Source organism: Myotis nattereri, assembly GCF_964212035.1.
Source record: "Myotis nattereri genome assembly, chromosome: 8".
In the NCBI taxonomy this organism is placed as follows: Eukaryota; Metazoa; Chordata; class Mammalia; order Chiroptera; family Vespertilionidae; genus Myotis; species Myotis nattereri.
Window position 1 is genome coordinate 91,694,951 of NC_138083.1, and position 17,846 is coordinate 91,712,796.

The following is a 17,846-nucleotide window of genomic DNA, read 5'->3' on the forward strand; positions in this document are numbered from 1 at the left end:
TAGAAGCTGGGAAAATGGCGACGGAGGACACAAAGTATTTTTATGTTCAAAATTTGCCATGAAGATTTAAGGGTTTGATTTCTGGGGAAAATGCTAATTTTGATATCGGTTGTTTAATATTAATGCACAATTTTTGGAAGACCACATTTTTTACTCAGAGAGAGCGAAGAATTTTTAAATGCAAAATTTTTCAAACAATAACTTTGAAAAATTGAAAATAGCAAATGCATTGTTTTTACTTTAAATATGACAGTAATGTGACTTTGCTATATTGATATAAGAGATATGAGATGTTTTCCATAACCTGAACTGCATGATGTATAGGGGAATGCAAAGGAATTTCTTAAAAGCGTACAGCATGCAAGCAACAGAATTGATTTTTTGATTCTTAAAAACAAACAAAAAAATCAAGAAAAAAGTGTACCTGGAGGCTTATTGATTATCCAGGAGAAAGGCTAGGTCTAGAGTGTGTGTGTGTGTGGGGGGGGGGGGGGGTGGTGGCGGGGGGTAGAGACAGGTGACTTCTAGAGCTAGGATTTAAAACTAAATTGAATCAAGTCATAAGGTCTTCCCGGTTTTAGCTGGGTCTTGGCGCTGCGGACCAAACGGAGAATTCCCTGCGCTTTCAGATGCAAGGCCCCTGAATTCCTTCGGCAGAAACCCTGTGACCTCCTCATCTCCACAGCGCCCGCTCTGCCAGGCACATGGAGCACAGACTCTCCCTGCAGGGCGCTGCCCCTGCCCTCCATGGCTGCCCTCTGCCAGCCAGGCCGCCCCATGGCTTCTTGCCCTCCCAGCTCTCCCAGCCCAGCCATGCAGAGCTGCTCCAGTCCCCTGCCCCGCCTCCATGGAGCTGGGGGTGAAAGAAGACGGTCCGCATTGGGCTTGCATTTTGACTTTCATCTTGAGTTCTCCAAGGTCTCACCCTCCCGTATGTCGACATGTGTTGTGAACGAGGTGGCAGCCGACCCATTTCACTGGGAGGGAAGCTGGAGGTTCTAAGCAGGGCGGATGCTTTCCTTGGAACTTGTGGCTTTGCCCCCTAAGGGAGTGGGGTCATCAGAGAATCATTAGCTCCTCGGCTCCATATTGGCCAAGTCACTGTTAGACTATTTGCTTCCTGCACTGAAAGTCCTCCTGCATGGCTGTGGGCCAGAGCGCGCAGGCCTTGGACCCAAGGGAAAAATTGGGGTGCCGGGAACAAGTTCTGATGCTCAAGCTGGATTCGCCAGCCTGAGCCCAGGTGGGGTCCCCAGGCCCCGCCCCACCGCTGCCCAGTGGTCTGGAGGCAGGAACTGAAAGGACTCCATGCTGTCCCTGTGGACCTCCGGGGCTTCTGTTTGCAGCAGGAGGAACCCGGAGGTCAAGACACCCTCTTGGTTTGGTTTGGTTTGGTTTTGGAGATGTCTACTGGAGGGTGAGCTTGTGGGTGATGATCCCAGGGACCCTCCCCCCTCCCCATTACTTTTGTTGGGTGCTTAGGGACTCCTTTAACTTGGTGTAGGGCTCCCCCTGTTGGTTGTATTAGGGAGGTTACGATGAGCAATTAGGACTGATGACTAAAACTGGGTTTGTTATTTGTGGGGTCTCTGTTTAGTCTCCGGGGAAGGGGCGGAGCAATCACTCTGCATTTCCGCAGACCTTGAAGGAGGGGGCCTCCCATCAGACACTTGGCTCTACAGAGCTCACTGTACCTGTTCGCCACCCCCCCCCCCCCCAGTCCAAGTACCACTGTGGGCAGGGGCAAGCGTCCCCCATCTCAGCCTCTGAAAGAACAAGCTAAGAGGGGAATCCAAAGATCGGTGGCAGCACTCTTAGAAGGCTAGTTTATATATAACGAGAGAAGAGAAAGTCTCACCTCCATGAAATGAGCAAGTTTCTGCAAAAGAAACCAGCAAAGAACAACCAAAAGCTCTTGAAAAAGAAAAAGAAAAGAAGAAGAAAAAAAAAAAGGCCAAATGATCAACAGAAAGGCTGGACACTGAAGCTAAAGAAATTTCTCAAAAAATGTGTTTAAAGGAGAGCGAGAAAGAAGGGGGGTGAATGAGAGGGATAAGAAAATTACTAATCAATCTGGGAAGTTCCACATCCAAAACCCCCCACAAAACACAGGAGTTCGGAAAACGAGAAAAAAATACAGAATAAAGAAATCAGCAGATGCATCTATCAGCTAAAGCATAGACTCTCATTAACATATGGATAGTACCTATTTTTGACTTGGAAAAAAAAGGCTATGAACTAGAAAGAACCGTTTTTACATCATTTTCACCTTCACAAAAGTAATTGAAGAAGGGAATTTTGAGGTCCGAGCAGGTGTTTCACGTTAGTTGAGGAAACATTTCGAGAACTGAGGATCACAGCACCCCCCCCACCAGCAGGCGCCTCCGAGGGAGACTTCCTCCCTGTCAGCCATGGCTTGCTCTCCTCACAAGATGCGCGAGCATCCGGGAGGGGACAGACTGCACTGCCCTCGCTGGACCCCCACTTATCAGTGGCCTTGCTGGGCGAACCTTCCTATCTGTCCTGGAGGCGGAGAGGCTGTTGTCCCCACGGTCTGGTCCAAATTCCATGTCCTGTTTATTTCTGTTGGGTTTTTTTTCTGGCATGACTCACTCCTGACACTGAGCAGATACTTATGGAGCAACTAGAAGCCCGAGGCACGGAATTCATGCATGGGTAGGGTCCCTAGCCTGGCTGGCGATCAGGGCCGATCTGCAGGGCGACCGCCATGGCAACCAGGGGGGTGGAGGGGCTCCCGCTGGTGCCCACCTTGGCCGGCCTGGGGCCTGTGGGCTGGGAGCAGCACCTGCTTTGAGTGTCTGCCCCCTGGTGGTCAGTGTGTGTCACAGCGACCAGCCGTTCAGTCAATTTGCCTATTAGGCTTTTATTATATAGGATTACTAGGAGTATGCCCTTGCCCCCATCCTGTAGTCTGGCCATAATCCACTTTCTATCTACATCAGGAGTCCCTTCTCTCTCCAGGGAGCACACAGCTCAGGTGCGTTAGTCCTTCCCTTCGCCTGGTGTCCAGTTGTGTTCGTCTGTCCCTCCCTCTGCCCGTCCCCTCCCTCATCGTCCTCATCGACCAGGCTCCCTAGAGTTCTCTCTCCTCAATGGGAGGCCCCTTTGTCCCGCGAGCCACAGAGGTGGAAATCTCAGATGGCTTGCACGGCTTAATTTTAGAACGCAAATCCATGTTCATTATTGGCTGCCAGAACAACTTCAGAGGTGAGACTATTCTCATCTCCTGCCAACCTTCCTCAAGGGTGACTCAAAAAATAGGCCTCCCAGAGCTAATGCCTACTGTGGCCGCCACGCAGCTCTTAGGAGCCACGTGAAGAGTGAATCACAGTGGCCGCCTCGCAGCGTCTGCACTAAGTGGGTCTCGTGTTGCCTTTCATACGTTCACTGTTGGACAGGAACGCGGGCTGTGTCGTCCAGAGAGCACTGCAACGTAAGGGTATGTCCACGGGCGATTTATAAATAATGCTGGCGCTTATGGCAGCCATTCAACTGGACATCATTCTCTCAGACATCTAGGCATAAGCAGGTGCTGCCTTTTAATGGGAAGATAAATACATTATTTTAAAATATTGTGGCTAGGCCCTGGCCGGATACCTCCATGGCTTAGAGTTTCATCCTGATGCGCCAAGGTTGTGGGTTCAATCTCTGGTCAGGGCACATACAAGAAGCAACCAATGAATGTATCAGTACGTGGAACAACAAGTTTCTCTCTCTCTCTCTCTCTCTCTCTCTCTCTCTCTCTCTCTCCTTTGATCTTTCTAAAATTAATTTAAAAAATTTTTAAAAAGACTATTTGTGAGTTTTACTTACTTCAAAAAATTTGTGTAGAAGTGAAAAAAAAACAAACCAGGAGAAAATGTAATGACACTGGGCGGCTTTCCTGGTTGTGCCACAACACTGAAATGTGACTTAATTTTAGGAGCCAACTAGTGATGCCTCTTGTGAGAACTGAACCCACAGCCTTAAAGCATTCCAGATATTCCTCTCAAATTTCTCTCTAAAGAACGGGCCAGGCTTCACCCACATTATCTTCTTAGTCATCTTAGCATTCCTGTGAGGAAAGTGGAAGTAATTCTGTTCTATTGTGAGAAAACATGTAAAGAAATTATGTGGCGTGTTTAAGATTATTCAGGCACCACAGAGCTGGGCAGGGAGCGCTGGTTTCCTGAGGCTGAGAAACACCTCATCAACGGCCTCAAGTTCTCCTGGAGGAAAGGGCGCAGGCCGTATTGGTTCGGATACTACACCCGTTTTACTCTCCTCCCAATACTGACCTTTGCATTTCAGAACTATCCAGAAGGCAGGCCTTTGCTTTTATTTTATGTTAAAACATATTTTTATTGATTTCAGAGAGGGAGAGGGAGAGAGAGAGAGAAACATCAATGACGAGAGAGAGTCATTGATCAGCTGCCTCCTGCACGCCTCCTACTGGAATGGAGCCTGCAACCCCGGCATGTGCCCTGGCCAGGAATCGACCTTGACCTCCTGGTTCACAGGTCGACGCTCAATCACTGAGTCATGCCGGCTGGACGATCTCTGCTTTCAAAGGACATGCAGGTGAAAGTCTGGCACCACCGAACAGGACCCAAGGCTGTGGTGTGGTTTGCTTTACGTTCTGAAGATACATGTATCTTGAGAAACAGGCCTTCTGACTTTGAAGTCATCCAAAGTGCTGTCACTCTCTAAACGCCCATGCGCCGGCGCAGAAGGGAGCCTTCCGGAATCTCATAGGCTTCTTACTTTCTCTGGCGCAGCTGGTCTTGGAGCTGGACTCATGAAATCAAGGATGAAACTGGCCTCTGGGAACACACACTCACACGTGGTTTGGGCAACGGTTCACGGGAGAAAGACTCTCAGCAAGAGGAGCTATAGCCATGCCATGCTGTGATTCATGAAGAATTCCAAAAATGGATGTTTTCCTGTGTGAGTTCAAGCATTGAAACGGAATTGCTTGTTTCCAATGAATACTTTTCTCAGATTTGTTTTCATGCCTCTTCTAGAGCCACCAAATTTTTATTACTTGTGTCAGTCTGTAAATTATTTACTCAGCATTACCACCCTGCGTATTTTGCTCCAAATCCTCAATGGAAATAAGCATCTATAATAATAAAAGCGTAATATCCTAACTAGACCGGATGTCCTTCCGGACGACCTTCCAGATGAAGCTGCTGCTGCAGCGGCAGGCGGGGTGCGGGCGGAGCCCCTTGCACACATTTCGCGCATGGGGCCTCTAGTATTTAACACACATAGAAATAAAGTGCCGAGTCCCTTCTGTAGTCTGCTGTGTCCATCAGGCTCTCTTAAGCAACACTGGCACATTTCCCACAATATTCTGAAGACAAGAAAAAAGACCATTAGAAATGTCCAGAAACACCCTTGATTCATACTTGACCACATGTACTTCAAGTTAATTATATTTCCCATGAAAACGTTGAGTTTGATTTTTCAAACACTAGAAGAAAATGAAAGGAAGAGGTGAATAACATCTCCAAACAAGAGTGGATTTGAAAAGGCCCGGTTTTCCTCCCCGCGCTGGGACTGGCCACGGCTTCTCCGGTGGAGAACCAGAGGCTGGCTGGCTTGTGTCTACCAGCAGCTTGGACCGAAGAGACGGGTCTTGAAATGCCAGACTCACCCTGGGCATGGCGAGGTGCTCACGCTGAGAAAGGCACATGAGGACCGCGTCCAGCTCCGGCTCCAACCTCACACGCATGCAGTCGCCCCCGTCAGCTTAGGTTCAGTGACCTGTGGTCAACCGTGGCCCGGAAATATTAATTGGAAAATTCCAGAAATAAACGATTTACGCATTTAAATTGTGACCGGCACTGAGGAGCGTGATGAAATCTTAAGCCCCCCCCCATCCTGCCTGAGACCTGACTTCTGAGCATACTGGGGCTGTACATGGGCATTAGCTAGATGGGTTATCAGAGAGAGAGGGGCCGCACGCATATAACTTTTCTTACAGTAAATCGTTATAACTGCTCTAGCTTATTAGTTACCGTTAACCTCTTACTGTGCCTAAGTTATAAGCCTCACTTTACCGCACGTATGTGTGTATAGGAAAAACATATAGGGTTTGGTACTGAGTTTTCAGTCCTGGGGGTCTTGCATAGTATTCCCGAAAGATAAGGGGGGGACTCACTGTCCTTTGAAGAACAGAATACCTGAGAGAAACAGTGGGCAGATCCTCGTCATTAAATGTTCTTTTCCTTTCTCTCAAATCTCTCTCTCAGTGCATAGACAGGGGTCAGAGGCGTGACCCCTGCAGACCACAGACCCAAATGGTCTTTCCACCCCGCAGGGAATCCCCGGTTGGGGAGGTGTGCTTTGGAATGCAAACATATTGTTTCCAACCCGCAGCTGGTTGGATTCACAGATGCACAGACCGTGGACAGGAAGGACCACCTGACTGCACTTATTGGAAAAGTGCATGCGTAAGAACACCTATGCGGTTGCAACTTGGGTTGTTCGAGTCAACTGTAGTTGAATGATCTCAAGGTACAAGGGACTGAGTCTAGACTCACATAAAGAGACAGGTAGAGCCAAGGCAGAGAGCCTCGGGGGCCCCAATTTGCCCGCTGGTAGCCCTGCATACCTCTTTAAGTCGCAGTGCTCTCATTAAAGGATGGAGTTGCATAGGCCAGTGGTCGGCAAACTCATTAGTCAACAGAGCCAAATACCAACAGGACAGCGATTGAAATTTGAGAGCCAAATTTTTAAAACTTAAACTACATAGGTAGGTACATTGTTATTAACTTAATTAGGGTGCTCCTAAGGCTTAGGAAGAGCCACACTCCAGGGGCCACAGAGCCGCATGTGGCTCGCGAGCCACAGTTTGCCGACCACGGGATAGGCCATCTTTAAGTTTCACTTAGAAAATTTCCTCCCTCTGTGAAAGGTGCACTGCCCAGGGACCCTGAGGTTTAATACAGCAAAGCTAACTGGGCAACACTTGCAACATGGGGGACACTCCCTAAGGGAAGACGGCCTCCTAGCTTGTCCTGGAGGTTGGGAGAGAAGGAGGCAGAGTGGGAGAGGGGCTTCCTTCAACATTTGGGAATGAACTCTTAGCAGGAAGACGGGACCTATAAACCCTCCTCTGTGGTGAACAAACATCACCCCCATTTTGCAAGGGGACGTTTTATCACTATGCGTGGCTCCTTGGAAATGGAATTTATACGTATCCCATTGCCAGGAGAAATTTTATGCGGATTAGCAACAGTGTGACAATAATGTCTAGCCAAGAAGGAAGAGAAAGAGAAAGAACAAGCCGAACCTTTGGTCTTTCAATTTAATTAACATGACCTTCCTCATTCTTTTGAGAAGAAAAGCCAGGAAAAAAAATTTTTTTTTTAGTTTCATTAAGAAATGGCCTGCAATATTATGTTTTAATTAAATTGAATACGCTTCCCCATGGGAATTAAACATGTGAAAGCCTCACCAGTAATAGTATATTATTAAAAGCTGCATCACCTACGTCGAAGAAATTAGTACTTGATTTTTAGAGACTCATCAAGCTCTGAAATGATCGATATCCTCCTGAAACTCAAATTCAAATCATGTCAGTGTTTCAGTCGCAGAAACCAAGAGAGTTGTTCCTAAACTGCAACGGAGTTCAACAACCTACCAAGTGTTGAAATACTCAGATAAAACCGGTATTCTTATTTACCTATAAAACTTGAAAAAAAGGGTTCTGGGGGAAAAAAAATCATTACCTCACCCAAATCAACTGCTCCCCCCTCCCCCCTCCCCTCCTTCCCACAAAGTCTGTTACCTAAACGCTTCAAGTCTCTCCCCCCTGCTCCGCTCCCAGGTCCTGCCTTAGAGAGGAAGGCACATCCTTTGCACCCCTCATGTTATCTTTTAGATCACCCCAAGCTCAGGCCGTCCTGGCTGATAGGGGATTTCTCCTTTTTTTCATTGTTGTTGGGCGTGGTGCAGGGAGGAGGTCAAATCCCTGAAACTGTTTGCTAAGACAGAGGAACCGAGCCACGGAGAGTGGAAATATAAAACGGGAGGTTGCCCAGAAAATACCACGCACCCGCCTCTCAGAGGGAACCGCACACGGAGCGGAGCGGGGACTCACAGCCTCCGAGGGCGGGAGGCTGCAGCACCCCGCGCCTCCCCCCTGCCCACCGCAGGTGGCTGGTAGCGGAGCCAGCGCCCCCCGCACCGCCACGGCCAGCACGGGCTCCCCTGCTCCCCTAGGCGCGGTGTCTGCCCGGCTCAGAAAAATAATCTACGTCCCGGCCCCGAAAAAATAATTTATGTCCCGGCCCCGAAAAAGAGTCGGTCTGCAAAGAATGACCCACAGAAAGGGGAGAGAAGCCGCGTGCGCTCGGCTACCCTGGGCACCCCCAGCCCCTCCCCCCTCTCCAACCGACCCCCTCGCGGTCCCGGGAGGGACCCGGCGCCCATCAAGTTCCTGCGCAAGTTCTGGCCGCAGCCCCTCCACCTGCCGGCGCCGCGCCGCGCACCCCGGCCTCCCCCGGCGGCCCCCCGCGGGCTGCAGCAAAACCGGGGCGCTCGCGGGCGGGGGCGGGCGGCGGCCGCGGATCCGGCAGCTACCGCGCCGCTCGGTGGCCTGCGATTGGCCGCGACGCGGGCGGGAGGCGGCGGGGGAGGAGGCGGGGCGGGCGGCGGCGGCGGCTGCGAGCGGAGCGGCCGCGCACCGGGCGGCGGGAGCGGCGGCGGCGGCGAGTTGGGGCGCGGGGGGCGCTCGCGGAGGCCGAGCGCAGTGCGCGGGCGGCGGCGGCCGGGGCGGGGCGCGCGGGGAGCGGCGCGGGGCGAGGACCGCGGGCGGGCGGGCGCCGGCGCGCAGGCAGCAGGTTCGGCCGCGGCGGCAGCTTCGCGGGACGGATCCCCGGCGGCAGCGGTGACGCCGGCGCCCGGCTTCCCCTCCGCGCGGTGCGCGATCCGCCCCCCGCTCGCCGGGCACCGGGGAGGAGAGGGCCGCGGGGCGGCGGCGGCGGGACTGCCGCCCGTGGTGGGTGCCGCGCGCGAGGCACCGAGCGCCCTCCCCGCGGCGCTGTCCCCGGCGTCTTTGTCGTGGCGAGCGGCCCAGAAGCGGGGACCGGAGGCGACAAACAAAACAAAAACACGAGCCCGAGACCGCGCTGCGGAGCCGCTGCTCCACTTCCCCCTCCGCATCCTCCGCGGCGCGGTGCCCGCCGCCTGCATCCCTCCGGCGGCCGCTGCGCTCGGCCCGGCTGAGCCGCCCGCTGCCCCCTCGGCCGCCGCGCACCCCCTCGCGCCGCCCCCCGGCCCCCGCCCCCCCGCCCTGCCCCCCGCCCCGGTCCCGGGGTCTGTTTTATGACTCCTGGTGCGAGTCCCGCGGACTGCGCGGCCCGCTATTTGTCACCAGCTCGCTCTCCATTGGCGGGGAGCGCGGCGCGCAGGGGGTGGGGTGGGAGGAGAGGGAAGGGGTGGCCACTGCCTGGAGCCTTCTCTCCGCCGCCGCCGGTGCTGCCGCCGCCGCCGCCGCCTCCGGCTCCTCGCTCGGCCCCTCTCCGCCTCCATGTGCCGGATCGTGGGAGCGCCGCGGACCCTGCTGCCGCTGCTGGCGGCCCTGCTCCAGGTACGGGCGGGCCTGCGGGCGGGCGGGGCGGGCGGCCCGGTCCCTTTGTTCCCCGCGCCGCTGCGGGCCGGCTGCGCACCCGGGAGGAAGGTGCGGCCCCGCGCGGCCGGGAGCGGCGCGGACCCGAGGCTCCGGCGGGTGCGGGTGCGGGGCGGCCGGTCCCTGCGCTTCTCCCGGCGCGTCCCGGAGAGGCGATCGCGGGCCCCCTTCGCGGCTCCTTCGGGGCTGCGCGCGCTCGCGGGGTCTGCCCCGGCGGCGGGAGGGCGAGGGAAGGTGGCCCTCGGATTCCGCAGCTTTCTGGCCCCTCGGATTCCACTTGCCCCCTTCGCTGCGTGTTTGCTTCTGCCGGGATGGGTCTCGAGTTTGCCGGAGCCGTGCTCGCTCGGGTGTCTGAGTTACGGGACTTGCCTCCACCCACCGCACCCTGGCCCCGCGCCTCGGGTGCCCGCGGGCGCCGCTGCCCTATTGTCTTCGCCCGCCCGGAGTCGCCTCCCCATCGGCTGCTCTCGGCCCACCATGTGCTGTGGGTCCCCCTGGGAGGAGCAGCCGCGCCTCTTGGCCTCCGGGAGTCCGTGCGGCTCAGCGCCTGGGAACCTCGCCGGGCCCGCGCCCCTGTCCCGCCTGCGGGACAAGTCCCGTTACTCGGCGAGGATTCCCTCCCGGGCCTGCGCCCCTGCCCCGCGTGCGTCCCGGGGGCGCCTTCGCCGGCGCCTGGCACTTTGCGCTCCGGGAGGTGCCCGCCGGCCTTCCTGGGAGTCGGCAGAGGAGGGCTCTCCGCCGCGGGAGGCACCTGCTCCGGGTCCAGCCCGGCCGCCCGCCCAACTTCCCCGCCGCGTCCGCTGGAGGGTGCCCGGGCCACCGGCCGGCCGTCCCGGGAGCAGACGCCGCGCGCCGCCGCGACCCCTGCGTTTGGTGGGGGCCGGGCGGGGTCCGAGCCCGTCCCCGCGCACGGCGCGTTTCTGGACCCGCTGCTGCGGAGGGTCGGGTCGGCCCTCCCTGCGGTCGAGGGTGTCGGGGGATCCGCCAGAGGGACCCGGAGCCCCGCCCGCTGCCGGGGGGCCGCCGGTGGCCGCAGAAAAGTGCCGCGCGGCTCGGGAGTGTGGCTGTGTTGGGGCGGCTGGGCCGGGACGGAGGGTGCGGATCACCCCCTCGTGGTTTTCACGGATCGGGGCCGGCTCGCTGCGGCCCGGGGAGGGGGCTGCGGGCGGCTGGCGGGACGGGCCGACGCCCGGGCCCTCGCGCTTCCTCCCACCGCCCCCTGGAGGGGTGCGGGCCGCGGCCGCCGAGCCCTGTCCATGGTGCGCGCAGAGCAGCCGGGCCTGCAGGGCCGCGCGGTCTCCCCCCCCCCCCCCCATCTTCTCTCCCACCCGCGGGCTGGCTCCCCTCCCATGGTCTCTGGCCGCCCGGGTCCCATCTTTCCTTTCTCCTTGGGTTTCTGCTTTTGTTCTTTGCGCTCTGCTCTCTCTCTCTCTCTCTCTCTCTCTCTCTCTCTCTCTCTCTCTCTCTCTCCCCCTCCCCTCCCCCCACTGGCCTCTCTCCGGACCTGGGGTTTCAGGACTGTTCGCTGGACATTTTTAGCCTCTGCCGTTTTGGGGAGCGGCTGGGATCTCTTTTAACTGGGGGAGGAGGCCTGCCAGTCACTTGCTAACAAAAGTGCCTCCTGTTGTAAAGCCGCCCTTTATCCTCAGGCGCACACCCTGCCTCCTCTCACCTCCTGTCCCTTCGCTGCCGCTTTTTTCTCTAAAACGGGGTTCATTAAAGAGGTTAGGCCGGCCGAAGGGGAAGGAGGAAGAAAGTGCCACCTCAAGTGTTTGAAGTGAAGGGGAAGGCAGGGTAAACTCATGAATCCCGGGCACATCAGATATTTTCTCTCTTTGTTATTTAACAAAGGAGACGCAGCAGATCAAAAAAATCTTATTTCTAGAAGTATTATTTTTGACCATAATATATCCTCAGAGTGTGAGCCAGCAGTAGGTGGTACATGCTCCTAACTTTCTGGTCGGAAAGTAAGTTTTAATTGAATGCCCTGCAGCGAAGTCAGGGCTGGAGGAGAAGGTCCCTGGCCACTGATCCCAGGGGACTGGGCTGGGTGGGACCCCTACAGTTTCACCTCCTCTTTTGGTCACTAAACCTTGAAGTCAGGTGTGACTTTTGCAGGTCATCTCCCTTTTTCCTTGAGTATTTTTTAAAAGTCCCGTTTATAAATGTCAGATATTATGCTGATCTTTTCAGTTTCTTAGACCGAGTTGTGTTGGCCTTTCTGAGCCTCCAGGGAACGGGGAATTACAACTTTGTCATCAAGTTGGTTGGCGGCCTTGTAATTCGTGGGTGCAGGTCCAGCCCTGGCAGGGAGTGATTTGCAAGGTCATGGGGAGGGGAAGCGGGCAGTCCCTGCCACATGAGTTTTAGGGTTGTGTGCGCCATGTGGGCTGTACCTCTGAGATTAGGCAGGACTTTGTGCTGCAGGCCCGCTTTACACCCCAGAAGAGCAGAGATCGGTCTGCAAGGTGAAATGGCCTCTCTGCAGTCAGCTGCTATTCAGTCTGATTTTTTTTTCCAGGCCAGACTAAGGAGCCAAGAGTTTTAGAAAAGAGAATGAGTCGGTCATTAGTGTAGATCCAGGGCAACCTTATTTTTTCAGAACAGTTAAATAAGAATAATTGAATATTCAGAAAGGACTTTGTACCTTTAATTTTTAACGGAAGTGTACCTTTTTTATTCTGAACACTTTTTTTTTCACTTTGAGATATTTTTTGGGAGTTTTGTTGTTCTGTTACCTAGATTTACGTATTTAAAATTTCTCTCTTTTTGACTTTAACTTGAGGTATTAGTATGTCCGTTATATTAAAAAAAAAGAGTAAAATTTGAGCATTAGACTTCACTTACCAAAGCTTTTTAAAAAAATTATACAAGTGACTTTCAAATCCATGAACAGATTTATCATCAGGGGGAACAATCAATTTTACTTTCACTACCTACCAAGCAGTTGTTAGACTAGAAACCTGTTTTGTTTTTCCAGTTCACAGTTTAATGGCATAGCTCTGCTGTTCTAATCTAAATAACTTGTACGTGTTCCGATGCATCAAGGACATCACCTTGACGTCCATAGATATTCTAGAATCATAGTCTTATCACACGGGTCCGGCCTTCAGCCCTGGATGAGGACATATGAAAAGGGATGCGTTAACCATGTGTGATTTTCATGGACTTAGGTAGAGACTTTGAAGAGATTAATATTCAACATGAATCGTATATAAATTTTTTTTTTTTAGGATTTGGAAAATCTAGAATGCAGTCATCATTTGAAGTATAAAATATGTATGTGTTCGTGTTTGATTTGATTTTCATGTGTCTTTGTTATAAGTTCTCGAGAAGGTAAGGAGAATAGTTGGTGTTCACAGTTTATTCTGCTTATTAGACATAGTTATGCATATCTTTGCACTTATCTTGTGTCCTGTGGTTATCACTCCTAGATAGTGCATTGCAGACTGACTAGGTGTGATTTGGGACATAATAATTTGTGTACCCTAAGATATTTTTATAGGTATATTTAAAATATAATGTAAAGTTTATATTAAAAATTTGTTAGGCCTCAATTGCAAATTCAGAATTTATTTACAGAGTGTACTCTGACTTCCGTTCCTGTACCGAAGTCTGCTGTGACCTTCTGAACATGGGACTGAGGCTGTAAGAGGAAGTTCTTTTTAGGTGGTTCGCACTTTTTTCCACGGAGAGACCGAAGTCTTCCTGGAACAGGTTACTTTGGTGACGGTGGGTTGCACCAAACTGTCCGTAATATCCTTTTTCATTAAAAATCTTCAATTCTATTTTTACAGAGAGGAAGGGAGAGAGATAGAGAGTTAGAAACATCGGTCAGCTGCCTCCTGCACATCTCCCACTGGGGATGTGCCCGCAACCCAGGTACATGCCCTTGACTGGAATCGAACCTGGGACCTTTCAGTCCGCAGGCCGATGCTCTATCCACTGAGCCAAACCGGTTTTGGCAAAAAATCTTCAATTCTTAAGTCTGTTGTGCCTCATTAAGCTTTAGGGTTATTAATCGGGAAATGTCAAGATTAAAGCAACAGTTAATCTTGCTTTAAAATGCCTTTTAAAAAATTCTTAGTAACTCATATCCCCATCCTGTTTTCCAAGGGATAGTATCAAGTTAGAAGAGTGATTTAAAAAAAAAAAAAATCAGAGCTGTTATTTAAGAAATGAAGTGTCTGTGCATAAACTTTCATTTTGCCCAAGTTAACATTATTCAGATTTGTTATGTTGGCTCAAATACAAAAAGTAATCAAGTTTAAGCATTGCACAGACTTGTGGCGAATTCTGTCAACTATTTAAAAAATGTGATAGATTTAGAATTTGGATCTGCCTTTAATATGATAGAACCTTCTAGAACCTAAGTACTTTCAAGTTAGGTTAAGAACTATAATTGAAACACAATTTGTACCAACAAACCATTATGCCTTACATTTCTGTTTTTTTTTTCCTACTAAAACTTATATTTGTCTTATTTTTTTCAGCAAATTATGTCAGTGAATTTGAGTAGATGCTAATCTTTGTGTATTTTACTAACTGTAGATAAATTTTAATTAAACAACTCTATTCATGCCTGGCAGATCACTGTTTTATTAAGAGCTATATCTTCTACATATGTAAAGTGATGGGTTTAAAGTAGGTGGAGGAAGGTGAATGTAGGAGCTAAATGGAATTGGGAAATAATTGGCCATACAGATTATGATTGATGTTATAATGCAATTTTTAAAAGAAAATCGAGGTTAGGCGTAAATACTGCTGAGTTTTCATTTCTTGTTACTCTTTTTAGTACTCAGTGCACTTGTCTGAGCTTCCAACTCTATGTGCTGAGCCCCACCCATTTTTGTGGGTTGCATATATAAACACACAACACGCATGCTGAGGACTGCTGTCTGCATGTGTGTCCCCTCTAACATGTATCTGTTTGACATGAAGTGCCAACTGATAGTTAATTGGTGTGTGTCATCAGAGGTGGTTCGGGCAGGAGCTCGTAGAGTCAAGTGTCAAGGGCAGGATGTCTGGGGTGCTGATCTGGTCCAGATGTGGTTTGCTCCCTTCAACGGCCATGGCCTCTTTTCTCTCAGTAGTAAAACCTTGGGCCTGGGTGGATTTGTTGATCTCTAAGGGGCTTTTCAGTTCTGTGATTCTTGCAGCTTTTAAAAACATCCCAACTACTCCTTTATAGAGACTTCGGAATGACTTCAGTTTTTCACTTGAAGGGCAAGGATTTTCAGGCTCTCACAGTGATAGGAGAATGATTGTAGGGCCAGTAACAATACATCATATGGCATTCTCCGTATTTTTTATATGCTTGACTTTTAAACGTAATTTTTCTCATTGGCTGTACTGCTTTGACTACTAAAGATAAACTTTTTGCAGACTGGGGCCGGTTAGTATTAAAGGCAGGGAAGTGTAACATTACGAAGAAAAATTATTCATTTTGTTAAGTTTGTGCTTGAATGTTTGAGAGTCCCGAGCCTTCATGAGTATCACCCAATACAGTGGTGTGGGTCCGCGTTAACAATACTAGGATAGCCCTCAGATCTAGCAAGTCCTCCTCTGGCTATTTTTCTATAGATAAGTCTGTTTTCATAATGTACACATATTGTGTGTACCTATATAAGGATATGCATTGAAGCCTTTTTTTTAAAATAATTACAAAAGATTGGGTTAGTTGATTTCTGAAAACCTATCACTAGCACCAATTTAATAAATTATGGTAACGTGCAGTCAGATTTCAGACCCTTCCTGTGTGAGATAGAACATTTCAGTTCTAGTTCCAGGTCAAGAAAAGGCTTATGAAACCACCCAATGCTTTTGGCATGGACCTAGCACAGCTACAAGGAAGGACAGTCAAAATGATCAGTGGGATTTCAGGGCTTCTGAATGAAGGGAAACTGGACAAAGGCCACAGAGAGAAGCTGAAACGCTGAAGAACAGAAAGTCACGCGGCGTAGAAATAAGGTGGGGATGACCTAAACTAACGCTAGAACATTCTGGAGTTGGGTTGAGAACAACCTATAGAAAGCTGAGCTATAAGTAGGCCCCAAGGAAGATTGGCTAAATTAGTGGATAGTTAAATAATAGATACGTTTCCATGTTGTATCCGGGAATGACCACGCTGAGCTGAGTTTCCTGTGCCGGAGAGATTATACCAGTTGGTTAAACCATTGTGATATTTCTGACATTCTCTTGGCTGATGGAATATTTCTCCTCTCTTCTGGTCGTGAAAGTATCGTTTAAAGGGATCTTGCTAGTGTCTACAGTTGAGACACAGAAGAACGTGAGTGTAGTGTGTTCTGGTCTGCTGTTGCCCACGTGAAGTAAAGTATGTAATGTGGGTTTTTCCCAAGCGGCAGTGCTTTTAAAGCAGCTTGAGCTATTGAATCGGAGGTGCTGTTATAAATAAGATATGGCATTCATAACAGAGGGACCTGGAGAGGGGCTCCATCCACGATCTGTTCTTAGGTCTTCTTTTCCAAAATAAACCTGCCTATAATAAAATAAATACTGGAGTAACAGTGCACTTATGTAGTTCTGTATATTGCAATTTTAATATTTGTTTTATGTTATTTTTAAAATCTTACTTGACCATAGTGTACAACTATATATTGTGGTTTTAATATTGGTTTCTGTGTTAATTTAAAGATAAAGTTACTTCACAGTCATAATTTAAAATATTTAAACCCAGATTCCCCCTCTATCCCAATTTCCATGTATTATTTAATGTGTTAGTGGATTCAGGAAATAGTAAAAAAAAAGGTTAACTAAAGGGACATGGTCTACACCAGGGGCCCTCAAACTGTTTAAACGGGGGGCCAGTTCACTGTCCCTCAGACCGTTGGAGGGCCGGACTATAGTTTAAAAAAAAAACTATGAACAAATTCCTATGCACACTGCACATGTCTTATTTTGAAATGAAAAAACAAAACGGGAACAAATACAATATCTGTATCTGCATGTGGCCCGCGGGCCGTAGTGTGAGGACCCCTGGTCTACACCATCTTTAGTATTCCACAAGTTCCTGGAACTGGAAATGTGAAATGATGTAAATGACTCTTTTCATTATTAAGTTAAAGTTTGATGCCACCCAGCTTTCCTTCTGCTGCGTGAAATGCAGCCCTTTTGCTCTGCTGCGTTCAGTCAGGGTCTAGCATTGCCCTTTCAGCGTTCTCTCCTTTCTTTTGCACATGTGCAGTTCGAAGACATTTCACACTTGATTTTATTCGTAGTAATTGTCATTAGTTCAGAACTCTGAAGAGCACATGCGCCAGGGCCAACCATGGAAACGTGAGGTATTTGCTGCTACCTCTTCAAATATCTATACTAATAAAAGGGTAATATGCTAATTAGACCGGACGTCTTCCGGACGTCCTTCCTGACAAAGCGGAGGCGTGGCCGGCCTGCAAACCCCCTAGCACTAAACCTTAAAATGAAGGTTTGGTACTAATTAATTAAATACATTTTAATTAAACAACCCTCACATAGTTTCAGGGAGTTATCTCAGATAGTTATTTCTGTAACGCAGAGATAGGTGGCTTTATTGCATTTAGAAGTGATGAAACTGGAATGCAAGGCATTTTGAATGTTGTGAGAATCCAGAGGAAAACACCCCCCGTCATGGTGGAGGGGAACCTCACTGTAGAGCACGTGGCTTTTTTCTCTCCCAGGCTGGCCCCCCTTGAATATGACACTTAGGGGACATAGTTACACTTTATCTCTACTGACTTGATAAAAAGATTAAAGTAGTTAACTTTTTTAAAATCCTCACCCAAGGATATTTTTTTTCCAACTGATTTGTAGAGAGAGTGAAAGGGGAGAGAGAGAGAGAGAAACGTTGATGTGAGACACATCCATCGGTTGCCTCCTGGCTGGGGCCAGGAATGGAACCTGCAACCCAAGTATGTGCCCTTGACCGGGAAGTGAACCCTAGACCTGGGGCCAGGGCCAGGGCCAGCACTCTAACCACAGAGCAACACCAGCCAGGGCTACAGTAGTTGGCCCTTGAGTTACATTCTCTATTTCATCTTGACCTTAAATATTAATATTTATTTTGGAATGTGAAACTAACATTTAATGGTTGGTTAGGATTTTCACTTTTTTAAAAAAAAATATGTTCTCTTAGCGAAAGAAGGAAAAAATATCTTACGGAAATGATTCAGAGTCAGTTTTATAATGTTCTTCCAATTGTCTTGATCAT

General features: G+C 50.0%; 1 protein-coding gene across 1 annotated transcript in view; it reads left to right on the top strand.

Annotated features, from left to right (window-relative positions):
- The first annotated feature begins 9,320 nt into the window (after window positions 1–9,320).
- The window catches only part of CDH2 (cadherin 2), a 198,508-nt gene continuing 189,982 nt past the window's right edge, over window positions 9,321–17,846 (top strand). Inside the window, exon 1 of the mRNA XM_081096965.1 lies at window positions 9,321–9,601. Coding sequence (XP_080953091.1) covers window positions 9,542–9,601 — 60 coding nt within the window. The 5' untranslated portion in view covers window positions 9,321–9,541. The remainder of the gene's footprint in view (window positions 9,602–17,846) is intronic.